The sequence below is a fragment of the Ornithorhynchus anatinus genome, chromosome 19 (genome assembly GCF_004115215.2).
Source record: "Ornithorhynchus anatinus isolate Pmale09 chromosome 19, mOrnAna1.pri.v4, whole genome shotgun sequence".
Taxonomy (NCBI): domain Eukaryota; kingdom Metazoa; phylum Chordata; class Mammalia; order Monotremata; family Ornithorhynchidae; genus Ornithorhynchus; species Ornithorhynchus anatinus.
This window is the reverse complement of record NC_041746.1, coordinates 27,802,654-27,830,407: the sequence shown is the minus strand read 5'-3', so window position 1 is coordinate 27,830,407 and position 27,754 is coordinate 27,802,654. Positions and strand designations below refer to the sequence as shown.

Genomic DNA, 27,754 nt, shown 5'->3' with positions numbered 1-27,754 from the left:
TATGATAACTATATGATGTCCCGAATACTGTCTGATCAGAAGATTTTGTTTTAATGAGGACTCAAGAACAGCCAGGATCACCAACGATCAGAAGGGAAGGAGTCAGAGTTTGTGTGTAAAGCCACATTTATTTTGGGGATATTTAATTCTCCTGCATCCCTTAGCTGGAGACTTTGGAAGAGGCCACTGACTGTAAAAAGTTAGGAAATGCCTATTTTATAGGCTGAGTAAAATATTTGCAATGCTAGTGGTTTTTCAGAAACTTGGAAAAGTAGTAAATCTTTGTGCATTGTTATTATTTATTCTATTTTTGTTTTTTTCCCCCTTTCACCCCTAACTCTGTCCAGTTTATTTCCCACTTAAACTACCCCATTCTCTCCCACTCACTCATAAATCTCACCCATTCCCCCATTCTCTCATTCCACCTAGCACTCCTCTCTCTTCTCTCTCTTTCTCTCTCTCTCTCTCTCTCATATTCATCTCCTCTTCTCACCCACTTAACTTTGTAGCTGTCCTTCTTTAGCCCCCTCCCAGCTCAGGTGCTCACTAAACTTTTATGTCAATCTCACCTTTTAGTTCTCCAGTCTGATACAAAAGCAGGTTTATCCCATATGATTTAGTCATGAAAACAGCTTCAGCAGCATCTCAGGAGTTACATATAGATCCCTTTAACTCCATGTTTATGTGGTTGTTTTGTACGTATCCTGTATGTACTCAAATAACTCATTTTTTTGTGTATTTTCATTGACATGCTTCTAGATTTGTGCTTTTCGTGTCTTCCATTTACACTGTGTGCTCTTTTAAGATGTGCTGCCATCTCTTTTCCTTTCCAACTCCCTTCAATCTTCAGTACAGTGGGGACTTAACCTATCAGTTGACTGACTTGACTGGCCACTGCCCTACCCCTATCTTTATTTTATTGCGAAAGAACAGTAGAGAAGTCTAAAAAGTGGCACAGGTCTTTTCCATTTGACTGTTAGTAAATACTAGTGTACTCTAGCAGTAGTTTGTCAGCGGTAACTAATTCTACAAGAATCCTCAAAGTATTTTAGGAAAGAAACTGGCAAAATTTTTCATTTTAGCTAACAAAAGTGCAGTGACACACCCAACTGTCTTTTTCCCATGAGATTGTTAGTTCCTCTAAGAGCAGAGACTGTATTTCTTTCATTGTTTTCTGTTCCAAAGGGCTTAGTACAGTGTTGTACACATGAGATATTCAAAGGACACTGATAATGATGATGATGATATAGTATTGGTAAATAATCTATATCAGCAAGATGCTCCAAGGCAGTAATATTGAAACTTTGTGATATAAATAAATTCTGTTGTCAGTTGCATACATTTTAGTAATGAATTTATCAAATACCTAAATGGTATTATTTGATTAAATTGCTTCAAAAAGCCAGGGAGGTAGTTCAGAGACAGGGAAAATCTGGATATATAGCCATTCTGGTGGGTTTTAGAGCACCAGAATATTTGTAGGAGGACATAAACTCTCCTTAAGGAGCCAGCTACCCTTTTCTCTTTCTACCTTTCCCCCACTCCAAGTTCCGAATATGCATTTACTCATATACCACAATCAGAAAGGGTAGATCAAATGTAGCTTTTATTCATGCTTTTTGCTCTAGAAAGTCACATCAGGTTCTTTAAGCCTCATTTTCTTTTTCAGGTTCTTTACTAGGGCACAGGCCTTCTTCAGTTTCGCTCGATGCCAGTTGGCATCCCAGTATGCCAGTCTTGAGACATTTGATGCCAGTGAGCGAAAAGTTAGAGGTCTCAGCTGTTGCGGCTAACTGGGTCATTCTCATTAACTGAGAGGGTAACTGTGCAGCATCTCACACCGTTTTTCAGTGTGCCACTTTCTAAACAGCCGTCAGCAGAATAGGCTACAGTGAATTTGTAAACCTTCCCAGTTTTGGGGGGGAGGGGAGCTTTGAGGACATTGTATCAGCCGGAGAAATGTAGCGCCAAATGCTAAAGCCAAAAGAATGTTTTTTATATGTTAGGGTTCTCAGACAGGATGAAGTGGCGTTCCTCTTTTGGACCCCTGGGCAGAGGCGAGCCTACTTATTCCCTGTTGGAGGAATCACACACCATAGGAGTCATTAAGATGCCTTGGGGGATTGGGAGATTCTGGGCTAAGCTTTATTAGGAGCTCCAATCGGATTCAGGGGCCTACTTGGCAGTTGGGTGTGTCCCAGGGCACAAATATCCTTGCCAGCTTGGATCTATTCAACCATTACGTACAGGTAGCACAGACAGTGCCATCCCCGCTCATTGGCGTTCTCAGTAGCTATTTTTGGCAGATGCTCCATCAACCTAAATAGGCTTATGTTTTCTCCAGCAAAACTGCTTTGCTTAATACACCCCTCTAATCATGCCAGGCCTTTTCCAACCTTTGTTCATTACTTGATGGTAGCTTAATTTCCGCTCTAGATCATTCCCAGGCACTGTTTCAGCATTCTCCCTTGTTGTCCGTGTCTCAGGAAATCCCACAGTATTGATTCTCATTTTCCTTAAGGTTGGATATGCTGCTTTGTCCATGCTTTTCTAAAATTGACCCAGCTGGCATCTGTCTTGGATGATCCACCTGTCTTTCATCCGGAGCCTTTCTTCAGACCTACTTAGAGTTCTGTCAATTTCCAGCCCATTTTAAGTTGTGTAAGAAAGACATCATGAAACCCTATCAAATCTTTTATTAAACTCTAAATGGTGCATTAAATCTGCCATTTTATCAGCATCTAGTAATTTTATAAATTTATCCTGGAAAAAAAGTAATCACAGAAGCGGTAATTCTGAAGAAAATGTTTCCTGTTAGGATTTTCCACTGGCTCCATTTTAAAACTCCTCCACAGTCGTGCAGTTCAGTGTTTCCCAAATGAGGTAGCTGTCTTTTCTTGGAATGTCGTTTGGCACACACATCTTGCCATTGCTTAAAACCTTCCACTGAGCCCTTCTGCATCAAGTAACAACTTTTCACTCTTGCCCTATTTTACATAACTGCCCTCTTCATCCGCTTCTCCCCAGTTCTCTATCTTCATTCCTCTCAAATTAACCTTATGACTTTTCCTCATTTTTGACTTTCCTGTCTCTGCCCCTTTGACCCACGTTGTTCTCCTGGTCTGCAATTCCCTGCCTCTCTTAATCCAACAGGCCTCACCCCTCCCTATATTCAAAACCCTTGTGAAAGCCCACCTCCTACAGTATGCCTTCTCAAATTAATTCCCCACATCCCAACTCATATAAACCCATTAACCATCTCTAGAAATTGTGTATTTTAACCCTAGTACTTATGTATACATGCTTATTCAATTATACATGAAAATTGTTTAATCAAAATTAATCAAAATGTATAAATAGTCAATCACTGCACTTGGGAAAGTGAACTACAATGGAGTAGACGTGATCCTTTGCAAGCACTTAGTACATTTCACTGCGCCAGTGGATACTCAGTAAACGCTATTCTTATTACTGCTGCTGTTTTTTTTAATTGTGAGAAGCATTAAAAACTACCAAGATAAATTTAGGTATAACTGCACTTCTGAATAAAAGATTGATAGACATAGCTAACTACTTGAAATCAGTTAATCCATTTTGATGCTAAATGAACTGTTAAAAATATCTCAGTAGGCGTGTGTATCTGGAATGTTGTCTAGTAATATATTGGGGCTTTAAGGATGCATGCTATCTTCATCTTCTGAACGAAAGATTGACAGACGGGGCTAACTACTTGAAATCAGTTATTCCATTTTGATGCTAAATTAACTGCTAAGATATCTCAGTAGGCGTGTGCATCTGGAATGTTGTCTAGGAGTATATTAGGGCTTTATGGATGCCTGCTGTCTTCATCCAAGAAATGTTGATAGTCCAGGATGGCATGAATTTTGGACTCTCTTTTAATGATTATGAAACAGGCTAACTCAATTTTATTTGATGAGGAGGATAATAAGCAGAGTGGCTTAATATAGTATGTCAAATGAGGCATTAGTCAAAAGAAGATTCAAGAAGAGTCCAAGCACCAAGGCAGACACAAAAAATTCAAGACATTCTTTATTGAATTGATTAACATTAGGGGGTTATACAATAATGCAGAATAATGGATCAGTACAAAACTGTTTAGTAGCTAATCGACCTATATTCCCACACGTCAGAATATCGAAGCTTAAAAGTTGAGGGCCTGGATTTGGCTCAGTAACAGCTCTGAGTTCTGAGCTATAGTCAGAGTAACAAAGAGGTGCATGTGGATGGTTAAATGTGGGAGAAAGGTCACCTGGAGGGTGGGTGCCTGATATGCTTTGCCCCCTTGGTACTGTTGAGATCTGTAGTCTTGGCAGCTTAAGGTACACATGCAAATGTGGAACTTTGGTACACATATGCTGGATGGGCTCTGGCCACCTCCCCATCACCTCAGGTGGTAAGAACATCAGGGAACATGTGGCAGATCTAACTGGGTTTGGCTTTGCTGGGCCAGTCCAGCCCCAGAGACAAGATCTTTGTAAGATTCAGTTCTACCAACTGGAATGTAACATTGTTTTCCCGGGCTTGGTCTCTCTTCTGGAAGTGAATTGAAGTTGGTTGGCAGTGTCGCCCTAGAAGGATTAGAGATGAAGTATTGCCTACCCAACTTGTGATCATTTCCTTCAGTCTCAGTGTGACAAGATGAAGTGGTGGGAATGACAATCGCAGCCAGGCCTCAGGGTCCCCAGCTAGATGTTGATGCAAAACTACCTTCCCCAGAGCTATTTATATCTTGATTATGGTAGCAGGTAGATATTCCACCAGGGGGTGATAGTAATAACCCTATGGGATAGTTATAATGGTTTAAAAATGCTTTATTTTAGAGTGCCCTGGAGTCAGATGGCCCAGATATTTATTATACATTTAAATATCTATTTGTGTAATGTAGGTCCCCAGGGAATTCAGGAGGTTCTCCTGAAATCACGGGGTTAGACTGGACTTCCAGAGGTCAACTAGTCACTTGTCCTGCCAGATTGCATCAGTTCCTTGAGCGGTATGCTCACATACCTCCTTTCTTAAAGATGATTAGAGAGGAAAAGCTGTTCAGGGAGGGAAAAGTCCCCAATTTTCCTCATTTTCCCATTCCAAGTTCACATGAAACTTACAGCCAATAGTTTTTTTTTTAAATGTAACCAGAATCTTCTTTGCTGTTCATGTGTCTTTTCTTCTTGTTTAGCCTTTCTTGAAAGAAAGCATTTGAGAGGTTGAGAGTAAATGGCCCATATCACTATAATAAGAATTCATATACAAGTAAAACCTGAATGCCTAGAGTGATATATTCACTGTAGGGAGAGAAAACCAAGGTATTATTGTAAAAATGGCTTACATTTGTAGAACAAATACTCATTATCTGAGGTACATTTGAAATTTTATATTAAATTGTTTTACCTGTGTTTAAAAACTCTCTGATAGCCTACTTGTCACAGGTTAAATAAACTTTTTCTTTTTAAATTTACCACCATTGCTTCTCTCCATCCTGAGTCATTTACATTTCATTTCTTCATTCTTCTTTCAGGCTAACTGGCCCTGAATAAGGAAGTGATTAGACCCATGCATATGACTATGGCTGCCTCGTAGTTCCTTTTCAGATATTAATTAGAATGGTTGATTTGTAAAAGCAATATGACTTAGGGTGATATTCCATTTACTAACCAGAACACAGATGGCATTTTCTACAAGGACATACCTCATCTCATGGATGGCAGGTTATTTTAGCACATTCCCTAAGCGAATACCATAATAACAATTACGTGGCTGTTTAATATATATGTCTTTACCTCCCAGAGCCAAGCTATTTTCGAACTCCTTGGGATTGTTGAAGGGGTTCAGATCTGCGTGGGTTGAGCCTGCCCGAGTGGTTTCATCCCTGAGAGGACTTAAATGGGGGAGCCCTCCCAAAACCGATGATTTTAAGCTGAGGCTGTGGATTATTACATATTTGAGGCGATCTCAGAAGTACTGATTTTCTGAGCTCCTTGGGACTGCGCCCCCTCCCACCCCCCCAAACTCTGACCTTCCCACTCTTTAGAGCACCTCTGATGCGGGAAGACCTAGAACTGTAAGTCTTTTCCTAGAAATGTTGGTCTTTCAGTCAAGCTGTGTAAAATCTGAGCACCACAGATGATTTAAAGGGTTAAATGGAGAAACTCTAATTAGATACTTAGCATCTTCTTGGGGTTACCAGTTGGTTTTATAACAGCCACACAACTATTGGTTCACCAACATATATTGCTGTTCTGGGTGTTCTGAGCATTTTCAGCAACCCCACCCCCCTTTTCACTATAATTTACATTAACTAATATCTTCAAAAGCAGCTTTTAATACCAAATAGAGCAACTTGACAAGTTCAGTCATTTCTCCCTGCTAAAAAGTTAGATCTGGTGAGGAAACACCACCACACCACCATTTTGAGAAACAGTAGAAGGGTAGGTGGGTTGGGAGTTTGGAATTGAGAAATGAAACCTTTCACCTCTAGGTCAGTAGTTTAAATCTTTTCTGGATAGGTAGAAATTGGAAAGTCATTACCATTTGACAGCTGTTTAGTGACCTATAGTTTGGGTAATAAATTGATGGTCTCAATCCAGTTCTGAGTGGGCAGGTGGTGTTCTCATATTTGTCACCCATACCCTGATTATAATGTGACCTTATGCACAAAGATGAATGGGCCAGGAGATAGATTGCTTTTAACCCTAGAAAAGCTCTCTTTAGGTCAGGGCTAAGCCACATTTGTGGGTCATTGTGCAAAAGCCCATTTTGCTGGGCCTGTCATGCAGACCTATGAATATCATTGCTCACTCTATCTGACTTCCATAAGAACTTAGTTTTCTACTTTGTTTTAATTAATATAGCTATATGTAGCATTAAGATGGTAAGAATAAGAGAAAATCTTTATGGGAAAAAAGTGGAAACCTTGCTATACTAACCTCCTTCTTAAAGACATGGGCCTCCTCTGTAAAGGCCAAAGGAGACAAAACTTTGAAGAAAGATACTTGAAGACATAGCCTTTAAAAAAAAAATGGAAAATTTTGTTTTTATTAATTTTGTTAACTTTTTTTGACCCACAAAAATATAATTCATGTGTTTACGGCAGTTAAGCAATATTTTAATTTGTTTTAACTAGCCCTGAACTTCATTATTTAATTTCCTTCTTCAGGTCAAACCTGAAAAAGTTCCTTTTTTTCCCCCCAGAATCTTTTAGGGCAGAACTTAGTCACAATTCTTTTCACTAAAGCATTTAGACCAAATGGTGGCTCACAGGAGACTCTGTATTCTACGTTGCTCAGTAGATTGCTCTTCGTAGAAGCCCTACAATTTTAGCTTTACTAACTTGTGAAAAACATGTATGTATTTGGCAGTTTCAGCTGCCATGCCAAACAGTGGCGAAAAGCTTGTATTGCTTCACACTTCCTCTGTAGATCTTAAATTAACTGGAACTGGTTTTCTGATCTAGTTATTACTGTCTTCAAGATTTAAATGTGTTTGATGCCACTGCTTTAAATGAACCATTTCCTCTTCAGGTTGAAGCTTGATTTTGAGTATCGATTACCTTTTGTTTGTTCATTTAATTTACTTTCTGGTTTTTTGGTATTGGGGCTATTCTCATTTCTGTCTTGTGCTTTAGTACTTCTGCCAGATCTCGTAGGAGTGAAATGCATGCTCTGATTAAAACATTGCATTTCTTTTTTACTTAATCAATAATCAGGATTCAAAGATAAACATGACAAATATGATAAATATTGCAAAGTATTTTGATATTTTGAATTGGTAAATCAGGAATTGGTTGGGAGGAAATAGGTGAATTAGTTTTTCACATTTCTGAAAATAAAGCATGTGCCAAGTTTCTCACAAACATGTTAATTGTGTGTCTATGCATAGTTTCTCATTCCAAAGCTATGTTAGCAGCATATGGTAGGTGGCAAAACTCTGATCCTTGTACTAAGGCACTAGAAAATATTCAGCTTCGTAGAAAGTAAATGTCTGGTTAATGAATCTGACCCTTGCCCACACACCTCCTCAGATGAAGGTTTTACCTCCAAGAGCCAGCTAGTTTTCATCATCCACTGGGGAAATTTAGCGGGCGGGAAGAAGAGAGACTGGAAGTAGACTGAAGGTCCTCCCACTCTGAGTGAAATACTGTAGAGATGAGGGCCTACAGAGTACATCAGGTTGCCTCCAGGATTTGCAGCCTTCTACTCTCATCCAAACCCTGCTCCTCTGAGAGCAAGTTTCTCTCCTTTTCAGAAGCCTATCCTCAACAGACACACAAGCGAGCGGTCAGTATAGGATGAAAAAGCTAATTTGCCCACTCCCAAATTAACCAGGGTAATCCCCTCAGAAGAGGTAAACAACTCAAGGAAAGAGGTTCCTAATATCTTTTGATAGTATGAAAAGGCAGGGGCTGAGGAGGTTGTGAGGAAAGTAACATGCAAATGGATTATGGATGGGAAAATGACCATTAAAAATTTTGTATGTGTATGTGTCTTTTTTTTCTTTTTTTTAATCCTCCAGTGGGCATTTGGGCTTTTTCAAAATTCCTGGTGTTTTTCTTTTCTCAGCAGGTCAGTTTGCAGTGCCTTTAGTACCTGGAGAAGCAGCGTGGCTCAGTGGAAAGAGCACGGGCTTTGGAGTCAGGGCTCATGAGTTCGAATCCCAGCTCTGCCACTTGTCGGCTGTGTGACTGTGGGCAAGTCACTTAACTTCTCTGTGCCTCAGTTCCCTCATCTATAAAATGGGGATTAAGACTGTGAGCCCCCCGTGGGACAACCTGATTCCCCTGTGTCTACCCCAGCGCTTAGAACAGTGCTCGGCACATAGTAAGCGCTTAACAAATACCAACATATACCTGCCTGTTAAGCACTGACTTCTGTTACCTCATACAGGTTACAGCTTGTGTCATGTTATTTTAAAAAATAATTTCTTAAGTCATACTTTTAGCCAACCACATTTCCTGCTTCTAATAGCTCTCCTTTTAGAATATAAGTTCCTCTTGGGCAGGGAACATGCCACTCTTAGTTTTGTATTTTCAAGGTTTTAGTATATCGCACCCAATGGACACTCAATGAGTACTTTACTATTCCTCATAATAGCTTGGAACCTTTATATCAGAGATGGTTCTTTGGTATTGTAAGGGTTGTGTTCCGAAGAATTGCAAGTTTGGAAAGCATGTGCATTCAGCAACCATTGTTGCAAAATGCATGTGGCCACCTCTTCTGATGCCACTTGACATTCTATATAGACCAGTGTGCATGATCTGAAGAATGTCCCCTGATTCTTTTGTCTTATTCCATGCAGAATACACATTGAGAACATGCATGGTAGGAAGATTGACTATTATAATTGTACAGATTACGTTTGAACATTTGTACATTTAAATATTAATCAATAAACGTGTTCTCTTAGATGTGGTGGGCAGGAAAATTAAATTTGGGTTTTGACATTTATTTAAGGGGCTTCCTGTATAAAAGAGAAGCAGCGTGGCTTAGTGGCAAGGGCATGGGCCTGGGAGGCAGAGGACATGGGTTCTAATCCCACTCCGCCACTTGTCTGCTGTGTGACCGTGGGCAAGTCACTGTACTACTGGGCCTCAGTTCCCTCATCTGTAAAATGGGAATTAAGACTGTGAGCCCCAAGTGGGACAACCTAATTACCTTGTATCTACCCCAGCATTTAGAACAGTTCTTGGAACATGGTAAGCACTTAACAAATACCATAATTATTAATTATTGTTATTATAAAAGTAGTTTATGGATTAGAGCTCACTCTTACTTCCTATGTATTGATGGAATAAGTGACTGAAGGACTTTTCAAACTAGTTTTAACGTCCAGCCAATTCAGCAGAGGTTTTGTTTGGACTCTTGGCTATTCTCACGTGTAACAGATGGTCCTCACTAATAAATCGCCAAGTGGTGGGGTAGTGCAGCATTACTAATAACCCATCACATGTTCAACTCGACCTGACATTAATCAAGTTTTGAATGCTACAAATGATTCATGGATAGTAATTAGTCTCCTGATCATATTAGTGGGCATCAGTAGCACATTGCTGCCATGGTTCTAGCTACTTTCATTTTTACCCAGGACAAATCTCCTGCAGTAATTGGGTGTTTTCATGTTTTATGCCAAAATGTCCTTTGTGATTAACTTGGCACAGGATTATTTTTGAAAATTTTAGAATAATTATTAATTTACTTTTAGCTTAGGAAATATTTCCACTTGGCACACAAAGTGTGCCTATAGGAGAAGTTATTTGTGGTAGGACCTATATAATCAGACCTGAATGCTTTTTGTGGGGAGATGTGTGACTGATTCATGCGCTTGTCTTTTGAAATGTTAACCACCAAACAGTGAACACCTATCTTTTGGTCCTTCAAGATTGTACCTTCAAATAGTCAAGCAATAGTCAAGCAGTCTCCTTTGTGAATTTGCTTGAAAAATGAACAAGTAGAGAGAAACTCTAGCCAAGTGTATTTTTCTTTGTACCCTGTGAAACACAGCATGCTTAAGTAGGTATCAAATGGCCCCCAAAGCCTTGTTCTCTTCTTTCTAATCTTTCGAGATTAATACTTTAAAAGGCAATTGAATTGGCCACAGGAGAAAGCAACAACCCTACATCTAATTAATAACATGGCTAAAATTTATTCTCTTTTCACTACCACCACTCCCCAAATGCAGACCATTTGGGCTGAAGCATATCTGTCATATTGTAAGTAATTTTTCCTAATGGAATGGGTCAAAACTTTTGAAATGCCTTTTCTTCCAAAGTGAGCACAGATCTAGTCAGCTGAGCAATTAAGTGTCTCATCCAAGTTGCCCAAAGAATCACAGCTGTTTTAAAAAGCTTTAGGATTGGTGTGCCAGGAGCATGGGACCTTCCAGCATGGTGGATGACAATTTTCTATACTCCCCAAAGCAAGTTTCCACCCAGGGCAGCCCTCCCTCATTTAACTGGTATCAAAGGTGAACTTCAGCTGTGGTAGAAATTCAATTTGTGGTCTTTCTCCAAGAGTTTTCATTGAATTCCTTGAGGCTGTAGATACTACACCATATACAACAAAAAACATTGAAGTGAAAAAGTCATTTACCTCTCAGCCCTCTCTTATGTTTGGTTTCCAATGAAAATACATTTATTTCCTCATTTATCTAATCACTATTCAGGTTTGAATTAAAAAATAATTATTTTAATTCTCCATTCTCAATGATGTAAACTCAACTGTGGCTCCCTGGAACTTCAGTACTATTGAACCCCACATCCATACAATTTTTTTTTACAAGAAGCAAAACATACTTCATTCTACACCCACAGCAAATAGAAATGATGTCACACGCTAGGGGTGTAGTAAATTAACTGGAGTTATTTTTGAAAAGTGGGACAGTAAGGTACACATTACTTGTCGTAATAATGACGTGCAAACTGTTGTTTTCATACTTCAGACTTGTCACAGAACTTAATCTGTAGCTAGTTTTAGAAGCAGTTTGTCTTCGGAAGCTTTCCATCATATTTCACTAAAATGGCCAAACTCATTGAAGGATTTTCACATGCCATATAGCACAAGCAGGTAAAAGTTTAATAATCTTTCTGATTGCTGTTGGTACCAATTTATCTTGTAAATGCCATATCCATTGTCCAATATAATTTCCCCTCTTGCTTTGGGTTCGTCACAGCCAAAATGTCTTCAAGTAAAGGTCTGTTTCTTCTTGCAAGGCAAATAAGTTGCTCTTCCTCAAGAAAAGAGATGGGGACTCCCTCTTTTTCACATCTTTGTTGTTCCTAGTAAACGGTACTAAAATGAAGCGTATTCAGCTAGCAGAGTCAAATAGTTGGAAGAAAAAACCCTCTTTTCTTCGAAAAAAGAAACAAGTGTTTTTGCCCATTTCAAAAAGATTTTATTCTTGGAAAAATTGACTTGCTTCCTGTACTGGTAGTGTGCTTATAGGCCTGAAGTGATGCAGACTGTACCTGGAGATTTTTAGGTTTGCAGGAAAATGCACTAAATATATATTCTGGATCATTTTCTTTTAGTTCCTTGAGATCTTCTTCTTCTCCTGTCCTGCTAAGAACCCGCACCGATTGACTTAAGGCCCATTTATACGTATAAGTGATTTAGTGGTATTTCTGAACTTTTCCTTAACTTATATTCCAGTATATTTTGAGTTTAGGTTATTAGAAAAATAGCTGGCAAAAGCTCTTTGTTATGGATATCTGGTAAAGAGTCATCTCATTCATGTATATTTGTATATCAGATATTAAAAAAACCTCAGAGCAACTCCATTGCTTGCCTATTCCTCTGCTTCAAAACGACTCCTGACCATGGGCTTCAACTCTCAACTTACCTCGTACTCCCCCAAGCACTAAGAATAGTGCTTTGCACATAGTAAGCACTCACTAAAAACCCTTAATGATGACCTTCATTCCTCTCCCAAAACATCTCAATTGGGCATCCTTGGTTCCTCTCACCAGCCTTTTCACTGCGCCTTGTTTTTTCCTCTTGCCTCCATCCTTCTGCTCACACCATCCTTTTTGATGGAACTCCATCCCTTTTCCCTTCTGGCAGGCCGCTGCTGTCCCATTTGTCTAGTTGGGTCATTTCCTCCAGGAGGTCCTCTCCATTTAATCTCTCATTTCCTCACCTAGTTCACCAAAGTTACTGCCACATAAGCAATTTCACATTGAGGATTCACCTCCCATTGCTTGGTTAACACTTCATGTGCAGAGCCTTAAACTCTGTTGCTCATAAATCTCATAGAGAAGCAGCGTGGCGCAGTGGAAAGAGCACGGGCTTTGGAGTCAGGGCTCATGAGTTCGAATCCCAGCTCTGCCACTTGTCGGCTGTGTGACTGTGGGCAAGTCACTTAACTTCTCTGTGCCTCAGTTCCCTCATCTGTAAAATGGGGATTAAGACTGTGAGCCCCACGTGGGACAACCTGATTCCCCTATGTCTACCCCAGCGCTTAGAACAGTGCTCGGCACATAGTAAGCGCTTAACAAATACCAACATTATTATTACAAATCATCGATCAGTCATGTCTGTTGAGTGCTTACCATGTGCTAAACCCTTGGGAGAGTACAATATAACAGAGTTTGTACACCCATTCCCTACCCAGAATGACATAATTTTGCTCATAATCATGCTTTTCTCGACATACAGCTTTTGCTTCATTGCTATATCATCCGAATGCATACTGCATACGGAGCCCTTGTCTTCATCTTTCAGGAGTTTGACGTGCAGCAGCTTGGTCATTTGTCTGTCACTTCATGATAGAATGACTCTATTGCTAGTGAAAGTTTGGAATATATCAGTTAACCTACTGCCCAGCGTCACAAACCCAGAGAAGTAGTAATATGAACATCCTTCAGCTCTCACAGTGGGACAATGATATAATCAATAAGGAACTTCAATTTTGATCTTAGTAATTATGAATCGACACCGTCACTGAGTTGGAGTAAGCCAAGGCTGCTTAATTTACTAATGATTTTTCTCCAAGTTTCTGTGTCATCACCCAAGTGCATACTGAAGTCTTCCATGAAAATCAGTTTATCAGATAGCAATTTTGCTATGACTTCATTCTAGTAGAATCTGATTTTCTACTCATTGTTGTCATTCATTGTGAGATTATAGGTACTGATTGTAGCAGAACAGTCCAGCTTTAAGGATAGTAGGAGGTTATCAGACATTCCCTAATTCCTCTGGGCAGATTTGGAAGGCTCCAGACAACTGGTTGTCTGTGAAACTTGTGCTTGTGGACCTGAATTCAGAGGATGGAAGAGTTCTTGAGAAAGCATAGTATCTTTACTACCTATTTCCCAAAATATCATTGGGCTATTTCATTTTGCTTGGTACTATGAGGTCCACTTGTAATCTGGCCAACCTTCATGCAAGATATGCCATTTTCCTTACTGGATACCTGCTGTTCTCGCTTTCCATCCCGTACACAAAATAAGCCTGCTAGGTTTTTTTTCTTGATGATTGCTACAATTGCTACATATCTTCAATATGTTCTATATAATTCATATTGCTAGCAACCACGTTTTATTTTGTTGTTAAGAAATTGTTAAAGTAGTTATTCATATCTAAAATGTGTAGCATAATTTGAAAAGATTGTGCTCTCTGTATTGTAGATGGCATCACACATTCATATTCATTTTATGTTAAAGTAATTCATTCCTTTTGCTAGGTGTATTGCAGGAGTTATTAGATGTGGCAGTTCCATTATGCACCATTATTCTTTTGCTAGGATGCTCTTGGCTACTCAGATTTTATTTAGTGTGATTCATTTCTTAATTCAGTTGAAAATGAACATTTCTAACTCACATAAAAAACAACAAACAGTTATCTAACATTATTCTAAATGCTGCTTTCTAGCATAACCAATTTCAGTTATACTTAATGGTAAATGGTATTTGGTGATCATTTTTAAATTAAATGTGTCTGTTTAATCACTGGTATTTATTGAACACTTTCTGTGTGCAGTGCTTACAGTATTTTATTTGCATGTAACAAGAGATTGGTTAAAATACCATTTTATATTTTATCATTGAGCAACTGATATTTGTAAGCAAAATATTTGCCTTGCTATGTACTCCTTCTAGAAACTAAATTGAGTATACTTATTAAAAGACTTTTATTATACATGTGGTATGATCATCAGATTTTGTAACTGTGTTTATATAGGTAGATCATTGTTCTCTAATGTCCCAAACGTTGGTGACAGTTTTTTGTCCTTTTAATCATGTCTGTCCATTGTCTTCTCACCCTTCTACTCACCTTCCCCCCCTGCCCTTCTCCTCTAATTTCTCTGGAGCCTTAGAGTAGGAAAAGTCTTTTCCCTGACTCCTGTTTCTGGATTTTTTCCATTTCTTGCTCTTTGCCCTGCCCCAAGAGTGGGTTCTGATCTGGCTATAATATTCTGCTCTCTCCACTCTCCCCGGCCATTGCAGGCACTGCAGGGGATAAATAAGGTGACTTGTGCGTGTGTTGTCTGGCTCAAAGCCGAAATGTGAATCAAACTTGTGCAGGGCCTCAGAGGGCTGCCTGTAACTGCAGAACTCAGGTGGAAGGTCTTGCTAATTTGGAGCACCCCTTTACTAGTGCTTTTCTTATTTGTAGACCTTTTGCAAACTTTGTGTCCCTGTTTTGGGATAGGGAGGAGCTGAATTTTCAGGCTCAAGGATTAAATGGTGTTGAAGCCTTAAATGGTTCGACTGAACCAGCTTTTGCACTTGTTACAGTATTGACTACGTCCTTCAGAATTCAATATCACATAATCATCCAGTCAAGGGTTTGAAATGTACACCTGAAGCTCAAATCGCACAGTTATTAATATGATTGAGATATTTTATCTCGGGCAATGATTAATTCTTACAGCCCCCTGGCTTTAGCAGATATTAATAAAACATTCCCTTTAAAGAACATGTCTATTATGCATTTGAAAATAGCAGGTGCAAAACATTTGCTATAGTGTTCAGTATAACTGGTCAACTTAATACAAGGAAATTCAGATCAACAAATGTCTTCTTAACCAGCTGACTAATGAGGTGGAGGCCTGTGAAATAAAATTTGGCTATATCAGAAAGGCTGTATAATAATTACCCTTGCAAAAGTACCAGTATAATGTTAAAGAATAAAGCAAAATGAGCCCAGCAGTCCTCAACGTGATGTGTCGTTTTAATGAATGGTACTTGCATCTTTTCTAAATTTGCCCCGTTTCAGCGCTACAACACATTTGTTCCAGTTTTCCAAGACTAACCTCCTTTATCATAATAATAATAATTGTGGTATTTGTTAAGCCCTTATTACGTGACAGACACTGTACTAAGCACTGGGGTGGATCGAGTAAATTGGTTGGACATAGTCCCTGTCCCGTGATAAACAGCATGGCTTAGTGGAAAGAGCATGGGCTTGGGAGTCAGAGGTTATGGGTTCTAATCCTGGACCCGCCACTTGTCTTCTGTGTGATCTTGGGCAAGCCACTTAACGTGTCTGTGCCTAAATAGGGCAAATAGGGATTAAGACTGTGAGCCCCACGTGGGACAACCTGATTACCTTGAATCTACTCCAGTGCTTAGAACAGTGCTTGGCACATAGTAAATGTTTAACAAATACCATTATTTATTATTATTATCATCATTCTCTTATGGTGCCATTTCTGAGGGCATGGCTGTATGGGAGCTGTGGGGAAGTGGCAAAACAATTTTAAAAGCCCTGAAGAAGGAAGAAAGCTTGGGGGGAAAGTTTAAAGAGAGTAAGGGGGAAAGGGAGAGAGTAAGGGATCATGTACCATAGGTACATAGCTACATATGTTTGGGGGGGGGCGGGGAGAAGGGGGCTCCCGTCCTTCCTGCTGCATGTGTGGGAGGTGCTGAAGAGGGAGAAGGGGGAAGAAGGAGAGAGCAGAGGGGCTGGGTAAAAAGCAGTGGAGTTCCCAAACTGAAAAACACCCTCAGTCCTGTACACCCATGCTTAACGCTGTGGCTCTCGTGGTAAAAGCTGGAAACCTCTTCTCTCAGAGCCCCCACCATTTTAGCCAAGTTAAAATGGGTCATATTGGAGATACTAATCCGATTCCCTTAACCATGTGACCTCTCTTTAATCAGTGGTATCTTTGAAATGCGCAAAGCCATGTATTAAGTTTTGGGAAGAGCACAACAGGGTATTGATTCACACCTAATCTTTGGCCCATACCAAGTTCCCAGTCCAAAGTGGGAGAGGAGAGACTCGGGAGAATGGAAATGCTCCAATCAGCAACGGTTCATTTCTGCTAAAAGGAAATCGTCCTTGGACTCCCCAGTTCTTTGGGCAAGACGTCCATGTCCAAACAGCTGCAGCTTCTCCATCACTTGAAATATTGGGATGAAGGTTTTATGCCTACTCCTGCAGGAGGGTAGGGCTTCTCTGCCAAGGTGGCAGCAGGAGGGTGGGGCTGGCCTCCTCCTCATTCATTGTCATATTTATTGAGCACTTAGTGTGCAGACCACTGTACTAAACGCTTGGAAAGTACAATTCAACAATAAAGAGAGACAATCCCTGCCCAAACTGGCCTTACTTTCTTCCACCCCCCGCTCTCCTGACCCTGGTGGAGAGGAGGCTGTGGGTTGCATATTGTCTAGCAGCAGTCCTGTAATTGCTCACAGTTCCTGAGACAGTAGAAATTGAATTGATTTTAATGTCCGTCATGTTTGAAGATGGGTCTAATGATGGTTTCCAAGAGGCTCAGAACTCAGCCTTTCTAGCATCCCCAGGAGGTGCTGATTGGTGGTCAGCCAGGAAGAAGACTGGGTTGAGGGCTTGAGGGGCGAGGGAAAGGGGATGAAACTGCTTTGGAAACAGTAGAATATCCTCAACCTCATCTCTCCCCCATGCAGCTAAAGAAATCAACAAACTAGCACCCTCCCACTGCCCCAGACAAAACAAAAAACAAAAGGCTTGACTCAAGTGTCTAGCCTGTTTACCATTAAATCAGTGATTCAGAAGATGCAGTTAGGGCTGGTGCCTGGGATATAGTTCCAGCTGATAGAACCCACTGACATGACATTATCAGTTAAGGGATGTATGTTTGCCTGTCAGAGCTTCCACTGAAACTAAGGAACAAAGATGCAAGTAGTCATCTTCTGAATGGAGGCAGTACAGTAATAATAATAATAATAATGTTGGTATTTGTTAAGCGCTTACTATGTGCCGAGCACTGTTCTAAGCGCTGGGGTAGACATAGGGGAATCAGGTTGTCTCTCCACCGCGGGACCTAGTCGCTTCGCGGCCTTGCCCGCTCGAAGGACCCGCTGGGGCGTTTGGGCCGGTGCGCGCGGGCCGCCCCCCGACGCGTCTCCGGTCCCTCCCTCGGCTGAGGGGTCCAGGTCGGGTCCCAGGCGCCGGGCTGGCGTTCCGCGGACCCGGCCTCCACCTGTCGTGTGTCCCCGCTGCCGAGGCGGGTGGCAGTTTTTTCACACCAAGGGTCAGAAATGTGTGCGGAGATTTTCGGCGACGCGTTTTTTTGTGGACTTAGTCTCTGGCGCGACCTCTCTGAGGGTGTCCTCCGTGAGCAGCGAGGAGCGGGTCCTACCCCCGCCTGGCAGCCCGGGCTGCCCAGAGCTCTAGACCCTCCTCTGCCTGGACGCTGTCGGCCGACCCGCTTCCTGATGGCCTAGGGTGTCGGAGGTCCCCGCCGGGGCGGAGAGTGGCCGGGGGGGCTGTGTGCGGGGTAGGTGGCTGTGTGTGTGTGTGTGTGTGTGGGCCTGTGACCCGTTCGTCCCAGCTTCCCCACCACCACCACCAGCCCTGCCCCCGCCGCCCCACCTCTCTCCCCCGCGGGACCTAGTCGCTTCGTGGCCTTGTTGGCTTGTGCAGCCATTCCAGGAACTTTGGATGGGAAACAGGATCGTGATCATCAGTTTTGGGCATGAAAGACTCCATCTGCTGTTATCATTTTACATTTCTCTAAGTCACTGTTGAAAGTACTTTACCATCATTTCTGTTTTTCTTCACAATAACTCAGAGTGCTATGTTGATTTTTGCCATCCCCGTTTGACTGATGAGAGGCTGATCTTGTTAGTCCTCGAGCAAATTGGTTTTTGCTTTTCTCTTTCCAACGAATCCTGTGGCCCATTATTTTGAATCTGGTCTCTGCCAAGCCATACCCGATGGCTCCTTTGACTTAAGCAGAAGCTGAGTGATTGATTAATCATTACTTCCATGTTGGTGAATTTAATAGAGTACATTTGCATTTTGGCAGAAGAGACTTCTTTTGCCCAAATGATAGATGCTGTCAGCTTGGTGCTGCCATTTCAGATACGGTAGAAACTTCTTAGTGTCAGAGCAAGATCCCCTTATTTGAAGGTAGTCACAATAGTTTGACAGAATCATTTGAGGTCAAGTATCTTTTTTCTCTGTAAACTAAATCAGTTGTCTTTTAAAACTTGATTAGTCACTCCTGCTTCCTATATTCCTTGGTTCCAGTATTTATGGGATCTCATTTTTCAGAGAATTCTTTCAGAAATATTCAACACAGGACATTCCAAATGGTTTTTCTCATAACTTTTAGCAGCTGGCCCAAGTAATCTGCAGAAAAATTAATGTGGTACAGTTCATTATTTATGTTAAAAAGGATCCTTCATTTTTAAAGATGCTGCTGCTGTCAGTAAGAGCCTATCTGTTTGTAGCAATATGGCTGAAAAGACATGTGAGCGACAAACTCCACTTCATTGTCTACCCATAAGCGCACCCTCGCTGTGGCTGAACCAAGTGGTTCGCCCTTTACAAGGCAGTCATCTTGGTCTGTATATGAATATAGACAACTCTCAGCTGGTCCAAGATATCAATCACATGCCAGGCTCACCAGGCTGAAGTGGAAGCAGGGCCTAGCTAAAATTTTAAATTTGACCAGGGAAACCTTCAAGCAAGAGCAGCTCTCCAGTGAAGTACATTATATGTGCAGGCATGCAAGTGTCAATGTGTGTGTAGCAGTAAATTAGTCGAAATATAATTTCTTCCATATTATGAGGTTAAATCAGCACTGAGTTCCCATCTTCTAGGTGATTTTGCAATATGGATCTCCCACAGAACCCAGATCTAGCTGCTTGAGCAATTTGTTGGGGCCAGCCTCAAGCCCGCCCACCTTAGAATCAAATTCATTGAGTCATTCATTCAATTGTATTTATTGAGCACTTGGATAGGTTTGCCTATAATGGCATCCCAAAATGTCATCACCTCCCCATCATTAACACAATGCTCATTACAGTACAGCTTCGTTGAGAGGCTCGTACGAGAAGAATAAATCATAGCAGCTGCTTTATGGTGAACAGAAATGAAACATTTGGAAGCAGAGATCACAACCAACAGTTTAAAGATTTAAGGGTGCACAGAGTTGTAGCTGTGTACTATTGGAAGAAAACAGAAGACTACAGATGAGCTTGGCAGGCAGCATTGGGAGAGGGGCTACTGTAATTGAGGAGAGACTTTGAGAAGTTTAGGATGCAAGAAGCTGCCCCCGAAACAGGCAAATGCAGCAGCCCAGCAAGGAAACATTTTTGTTCCCGCAAAGTATGGGAATGGTTGTCGATCTCATGTCTGCCTTTTCAGCCACACTCATGGTTAGAATTTTCACTGATTTGACCCAAGCATTTATGTCTGGCAAAAATTCTCATCAGTGAGCACTCTGTTGAGCTTAGTTGTTAGGGATGTTATATGACTTTCAATTCAAAAACTCAATTAAAAAAAATTCAATTCAATTAAAACTATCATGAATTTTGCTTTACTACAGATGATTTTCACATCTTATTTCCATAATAGCATTTCTTCCTTTCCTCTCCAGTAGTCACCTTTCTGTTTCCAAAATTCTTCACCTGTCTTTTAGATTAATCAGTTAATGTTATTTATTTGGTCATTTCTCATCACTAATCTCTCCATCCCCAGACTTCCCCTCCTTGACTCTAAACCACATAACCCGGATCATCTTCTTAAAATGTTGGTCCACTCATGCCATCCATCCCTCCTCAAAAACTCCAATGGCTAAGCATTTCCCTCCGTAGCAAGGAACAAATTTGGACCATTGGCTTCAGAACCACCAACTCACCAAATCTATCCTTATTTATATGCCCTCTTCATCAGCTTTTCCCCAGCTCTGCCCTTCTCCCAAGCCCATCTTTTCATTGTTCCTCACTCTCAGCATTCATTCTCGCCTCTCTCAAGTTCAGACTGTTGCTCATGCCCTTGCCTCTGAAGTTTCTTCATCCTTCCAATCTGTCAGGCTACTGTTCTCCACCCTTTCCCATGTTTGCTTCTACCAGATATATTTTGGTGGGTTAAAGCAGCCTAGTTTCTCATATTGAGCTTAAGTTTTTTTAATTGAGGAGCTTCAGAAATTAAAGATAAGATTTCTTCAAAAAAAGCGTGGATTTTGCTTGTCTGCTAAACATTCACCTGGGAAAAGGCTTTACACTGGTTTTAGGTATTAGTCATGGGAGAAATACAAGGATTTTAGAAAAACTGGGTAAGGTCTTTTAGCTCCTTCAGCTCAGCAGACACTGTTTCTCTTTTGAATAGCTGCAAAACCACTTAATCAGTTTCATAATTATTGGCATATTTGTCCACTTTGTTGACCAGTAAGGTCCAGATAATGATTCAACCTCCAACACTGAATAAGTGATCTACTCTCTTCCTTTATATGCCTTTTTATATGGTTGATAGGTCAGAATTGGTCTGTGTAAATATATTCTCTGCTGTGGGTTTCTTTGTCCCTGTCAGTCTGATTCTCTGTTCTGTTCTACTTTATAAACAGTGGGGCTAGAGCATGCCATTATCTCATTTTTATGATATTTGTTCAGTACCTTAACTACTACCTCGATTTTAATTGGACATCTTTAGAGTTGCATTAGCTCCTTTTAGACCATTCGGCTATCATTTAGTTTACTGGAGTAGTATCCTATTCAATGGTACCTGGCTTCCAGAAGAGACCTATTTCCACATGAAATGTAGATTCGGTGGGGAAGAAAAACAGCCATCAAGAGATGCTGAATTTTATAGGATTAACATTCAAAATAATGCTATCTTGTTTGAAAAAGTGCTTCTTGACATGCAAGTCAGTCTACCACTATGTTACTTATCAGCTAACCCTTAATAATGAGAAGAAGTGTGTCTGAATGGTTAGATCATGAGCCTGGGAGTCAGAAGGACCTGGGTTCTAATCTCTCTTCGACCACTTGTCTGCCGTATGGCGTTGGACAAGTCACTTAACTTTTCTATGCCTCAGTTACCTCACCCGTAAAATGGGGATTAAGACTGTGAGCCCGTGTGGGACATGGACTTTGCCCGACCTGATTACCTTGTATCTTCCCCACTGCTTAGAACAGTGTCTGGCACAAAGTAAGTGCTTAACAAATGCCATAAAAAATGTGATATTGCTAAATAGAATTCTTAAAGGAAAACTGATTATTTGTTTTACAGCTTCTTGAAGGAAGTTTTGCTAGAGAAGTCAGTCATGAAGTGGATGGACTTATTTTTCAACCTGTCGGAGTAAGTTCATACATATATATGTATATGTATATGCACACATATGTATTTCTACATAAGGGTTTTTAAAGAAACATTAATTTTAAATATCAGGTTTAGGGATGAAAACTCCCAACTGCATTTTGTGATTTATGCTGTAAGTGTCATGGTGGTATTCATCCATTTCCTTGGATATAATTGCTGTTCATGAAATGCAAATACAAATGATATTACTTTGTAATGAATAGTGACTCATTTAAATAGTAATAATCACCTCAAGTTTAGCTGCAACCATTTAAATTGTTTTCTAAAGTCTTATGATCTTCTGTGTATTTCTTTAGTAATTGAATGAAGGGCTAAAAGTTGAGTTATTTAGTAATTAATCATGGAGATGAGTTTCCTTGAAGACTGACCCTTAAGGGGTAGGCATTGTTTGAAAGACTATCTTGAAAGCCACAGTAAAATTACAGAATTAGAGTGACTTATGCTCTGTGTTTTACAGTGATTTTATATGGGGTGAATAGCCCAGTTAACCAGCCCTTGTTGCCCTTTCCCCGCTCTCTGCTGCAGAGGTTTCTGCTCAGAACAGCTCTGTCCAAGTCCCAGTTAGTTGGGAAAGGTTTCTCCTGGCACCTAGAACTATGGGGCCGTGGTAACTGTGGCCTTGGGCTGTACCCTGTAGCTTTACCTACGTTCCTCCAGACTCATCCTTTCTACTGGTTTTGTCCCCTGGTGGACTAGACCCAAGGAGGTGGATGAGAAAGCAGTTTAAGCAACAATCTGTGCTCTTTTTTGTTTAGCTTTTTGCCAGAGTCAGACCAAAAATAATATATTTAAATGCATATTTACTCTTTTGTTGCTTTTGCCATGCCAGATTTAGAGCTGTGCCCCGAGTCCGTTGGCTGAGTTCTGTAAAATGGTGGTTCATTTGGACTTTTTTTTTCCATTAGGGTTTGGGTGGTCTGGGCCTCAAAATTTCCAAATTTAGTAGACTGGAACTGAGAATACATAAGCCAGGCCACTTTGGGCCCTAATCAGTTTAACCCATACCTGGTCTTTGGTCACCCTCTTTATTTTCTTATGGACCCCAAGGAGCCCTGATTGGATCTTGGGTGGCCCTGTATGGAGATAAAGGTGCACCTCATTAGTACGGTCAAGTATTCTGAGGCATTTTCTTCATGGTGTTTAGTTGCCTACAAAAGCAGGTTATCTAGACTGTGGTTTATTCAGGGCTTTCAAAATGCATAATTTTCTGTGTCTTTTATTTGAGGTAAATTTTAGTTTTGTAATCGAAGTTTTGGGATCGTTAGTGAGAAAATTAATTAATTGGAAATTTGAATCAATATAGAAGTATTCAGGTGAGGAGCACCTGACAGAGTCTTATATATACTCAACTATTTTTGAATACAGTAGGAAAAAGACTAATCTGAACATCAATAATTTAACTTCTGCCTTGTTAGAGTCATGATCCACTTGCTAAATTGGTTCATTAATTCATGATGGGATATCTCTTTTTAGATATAACACTGTATCGTATACAGTTAGAATGGTATCAGAGCCTTATTGAAGAACATCTCCACTAAGAGGCCTTCCCTGACTAAGCCCTCGTTTCCTCTTCTTCCATTCCCTTCTGCATTGAGAAGCAGCATGAAAGAGTGGATAGAGCACAGGCCTGGGAGTCAGTTGGTCATGGGTTCCAATCCCGGCTCTGCCACTTGCCTGCTGTGTGACCTCGGGGAAGTCACTTCACTTCTTTGGGCCTCAGTTACCTTAACTTTAAAATGGGGATTAAGACTGTGAGCTCCACGTGGGACAGGGACTGTGTCCATCCTGCTTTGCTTATATCCACCCCAGCGCTTAGTACAGTGCTTGGCACATAGTTAAGCGCTTAACAAATACCACAATTGTTATTATTATTATTATTATTGTCCTGACTTGCTTCCCTTATTCATCCCCCCTCCCCGCCCTAGAGGACTTATGTACATACCCGTAATTTATATTAATGTGTCTTCCACTCTTGACTGTAAACTCATTATGGGCAGGGAAATGTGTCTGTTCATTGTTATATTTTACTCCCCCAAGGTTTTAGTATAGTACTCTGCACAGAATAAGTGTGGAAGTTCATCCTCTCTCCCTTTCCCATAGCACATATGGATATACCTGTAATTTATTTATTTATCTATTTATATTAATGTCTGTCTCCCCCTCAAGCCTATGAACTCATTTTGGGCAGGGAATATGTTTGATGTTATCCCAAGTGCTATCCAAGTGCTTGTACTATCCCAAGTGCTTAGTACAGTGCTTTGCACACAATAAGTGCTCAGTAAATATTATTAATAATAATATTAAGTGCTCAGTAAATACGATTGACTGAAGAATGTGGAAAAATAGGCCCAAGATAAAGTGAGGTATTTTCATGACCTTCTTATTGAGTTTTGATGATGGGAAAAAGGTTCCTTTTGAAGATGGGATTATTTAAGAAATCAGACAAATTATGGAAGTGCACTGTATAGTGGAGGGAATAGTGAATTTAGTAAGATTTCAAATTGTAATTTTTGATGATTACTGAATGTATCTTTGAAATGCCTCTGGACAAATACAGTCATCTCAGTTATCCAGAGACTGATTAGCCAGTTTTTTTTTATTTTATTCCTGTCTTATTCTCTGCCTTCTTTCTCTTTCCCACTGCCAGACCATGTCCATTTAATTGTTCATTAGTTTCTCCACTTGAGAAAGTTCAGGCACACAGAGAGGAGGTGAATCAAATGAATTTTGGTATCTTTGAAGCTCTAATAAAAAGTTGCAGCAGGAGAAGATTGAAACAAATAACTAAAAGGAGGCTTTGGGATTTCAATTATCCAAGCTATTGTTCTCCTATAATGCCAGAAGTAATTGAGATTTGGCTGCACTCAGTGCAATTCAGTGGTTAAAAGTTAACTTTCCCACAAAATTAATTTGTGCCCTGATGTGACTTCTCCCATTTAGAATGTGAAGATAAGGGAGAGGGGTCTTTTGAATTCAGTGCTCGACCCTTTCACTTTGTTTTTCTGGGATGCAAGTTGTTTCCTTTAATAGACATTGCTTAATATCTCTCTTTTGATGAATTAATTTTTTTCTTTTCTTACATCTTCACCCACTGACGCTGCTCCGCGGCTATTATAGTAGTTACAGTAAGCTCCTTGTGGTCAGGGAACAGGTCTACCAACTATGTTGTTTTGTACTTTTCCAAGTGCTTAGTACAGTGCTCTATACATAGGAAGGGCTCAGTAAATACCACTGATGAATTCTTCTCCGTAGTTTTCATTGGAGGATATTGAACCTTATGCTGCTTCTCCTCATGTAGTACCAAGTAGAACAGAGCTATAGCAGTGAAGCTTAGCAGATCATAAGCCTGACAAAGTCAGACATAGGTCTTTCAGATTAAGAAATGGGGAAAACAGGAAATTCAAAATAGGATCTGAGCTGAAGAAGGAACTCATCATAAATTGGGGACAGTCAGTATCCACAGAGAGGACAATCCCCAGTTGTCTCCCCCCCCCCCCCCTTCCAGGTGCAGTTTCTGGATGGAGGCTTTTATTTTACATTAATTTTATCTTGTCAGGTGAGAAGGGAATCAGGTGTCCAGCCTGATTATCTCGTGCCTGCCCTAGAGCCTGGCACATCATAAATGCTCAGCGAATACAATGGTTACTGTTCTCATTTTAACCCTAAAAACGGATTGAAACCCTCAAAAGGTAGCTAGCATTGTTACTGGGCTTGTCTGGGTAGTGGGGAGAATGCTGAATCACCCTCAATTCCTGTCTAATATTCTCCTCTCTGGCTGTCTTAGTGCACCAAGTTAAACCCTATCAGGTGCATGGTGAAGAAGGAAGCAGCTGTGCCTAGGCAGCAGTAATTGCACTAAGGCAGAGCTACCCAGCCCTGTGTACTTCTGTGTGGTCAAACAGCCAGGGCACACAGTTGAGCTGCAGCCTAAATCATTGGCTCCAAGTTAGTCCATATATTCATTTGGCCAGATTTTGGAGCATAGATTATACAGTCAATCAAAGAAATCCTCTGTGTGGATCAACTTTACCGGTAAGAGGAATTCCTACCTAGTAAGAGTCATTTATTTTTGAATTTCACCAGTTCCTCCATAGCTCCTGTTTCCAGTTTATACTTTTGGCTAGAATGCTGTTTATAGGGAACATTCTTTTGACAATGTAATCCTGTTTGCCGTGCAAACAGAAGAAAGTACTTGTATTACCCTATTTATTTTGTTAATGAGATGTAAATCACCCTGATTCTATTTATTTGCTATTGTTTTAATGAGATGTTCTTCCCCTTAATTCTGTTTATTGCCATTGTTCTTGTCTGTCTCCCCCGATTAGACTGTAAACCCATCAGAGAACAGGGACTGTCTCTATCTGTTACCGATTTGTACATTCCAAGCGCTTAGTACAGTGCTCTGCACATAGTAAGTGTTCAATAAATACTATTGAATGAATGAATGAATGCCTCTATGCAGGTGTTCAGCCTCAGGATGGGTGAATTAACATGATGTTTTGTGCCAGAATCCAATCCTCTTAATTTAGGACAATCAACTAGGTATACATACAGTGTTGGTGAAACGTCACGTGAAATGTCACTTAACTTGTCTGTGCCTCAGTTACCTCATCTGTAAAATTGGGAATTAATACTATGAGCCCCATGTGAGACATGGACAGTGTCCAACTTGATTAGCTTATATCTACCCCACTGCTTAGTACAATGCCTGGCATATAGTAAGGGCCTAATAAATAGCACAAAATCTTAATGAAGGAGCTTCAGAAGTTGTTGTTTAGATGAAATTCTGTCACTGTGAAATGCCTTCTTTGTGGCTATTGATATATTCTTACTACTTAATAAAGAGTGAATCTTTCACTAGGAGAAGAAAGAACCTGGAGATGGGATAAAAGCTGATATCTCACAGGTGCCTTTTTACTGGAACCACACTTTTCCTAAATTCACAATATTCACAGCTAACTTGGGGAAAATTGATTACTTTTCTTGGGATACATTTTACATTTTAGAAGAAGCTTTTAGTACCTTTGTTCTGTGACTAATACGAAGTCTTTGCCATCAATCAATCATACTAAATTCACTATTCCCTCCACTATATGGTACACTTCCATAATTTGCCTGATTTCTTAAATAATCCCATCTTCAAAAGGAACCTTTTTCCTATCATCAAAACTCAATAAGCAGGTCATGAAAATACCTCACTTTATCTTGGGGGCCGATTTTTCCACATTCTTCAGTCAATCGTATTTACTGAGCACTTATTATTATTATTAATAATATTTACTGAGCACTTATTGTATGCAAAGCACTGTATTAAGCACTTGGGATAGTACAATATAAAATCAAACATATTCCCTGCCCAAAATGAGCTCACAGGCTTGAGGGGGAGACAGACATTAATATAAATAGATAGCATGGTCTGGTCTAGTATAGATAGAAAATATCGTGTATATTAGCAGTGCCTCATACTGTAAACTCCTCGTTGGCAGGGAACATGTCTACTAGTTATTATATTGTAGTGTCCCAAGTGCTTAGTGCAATGCTCTGCACATAGTAAGCCCTCAGTAAATATGATTGATTGATTAACTATTAGTATTTACAAAGGCCCCAAAGTGGGAGTTTTTCTGGTTTGAAAAGTCACAGCTGTCTGGATGTGGCATGGCATGACACCAACATTCCATAAGGGGCCTAGAAGATAGGAAACTGTTGAGCAGACA

The 27,754-nt window shown here is 40.4% G+C and overlaps 1 protein-coding gene across 2 annotated transcripts in view; it reads left to right on the top strand.

The window, feature by feature from the left end:
- The window catches only part of RNGTT (RNA guanylyltransferase and 5'-phosphatase), a 229,558-nt gene that overhangs the window by 94,646 nt on the left and 107,158 nt on the right, over positions 1–27,754 (top strand). The window contains exon 12 of one of the 2 annotated variants that reach the window (XM_029047073.1): positions 21,951–22,019. The exons of the other annotated variant lie outside the window; for it this stretch is intronic. Within the exon in view, the coding sequence (XP_028902906.1) occupies positions 21,951–22,019 (69 nt within the window). The remainder of the gene's footprint in view (positions 1–21,950; positions 22,020–27,754) is intronic. 2 annotated transcript variants of the gene reach the window in all.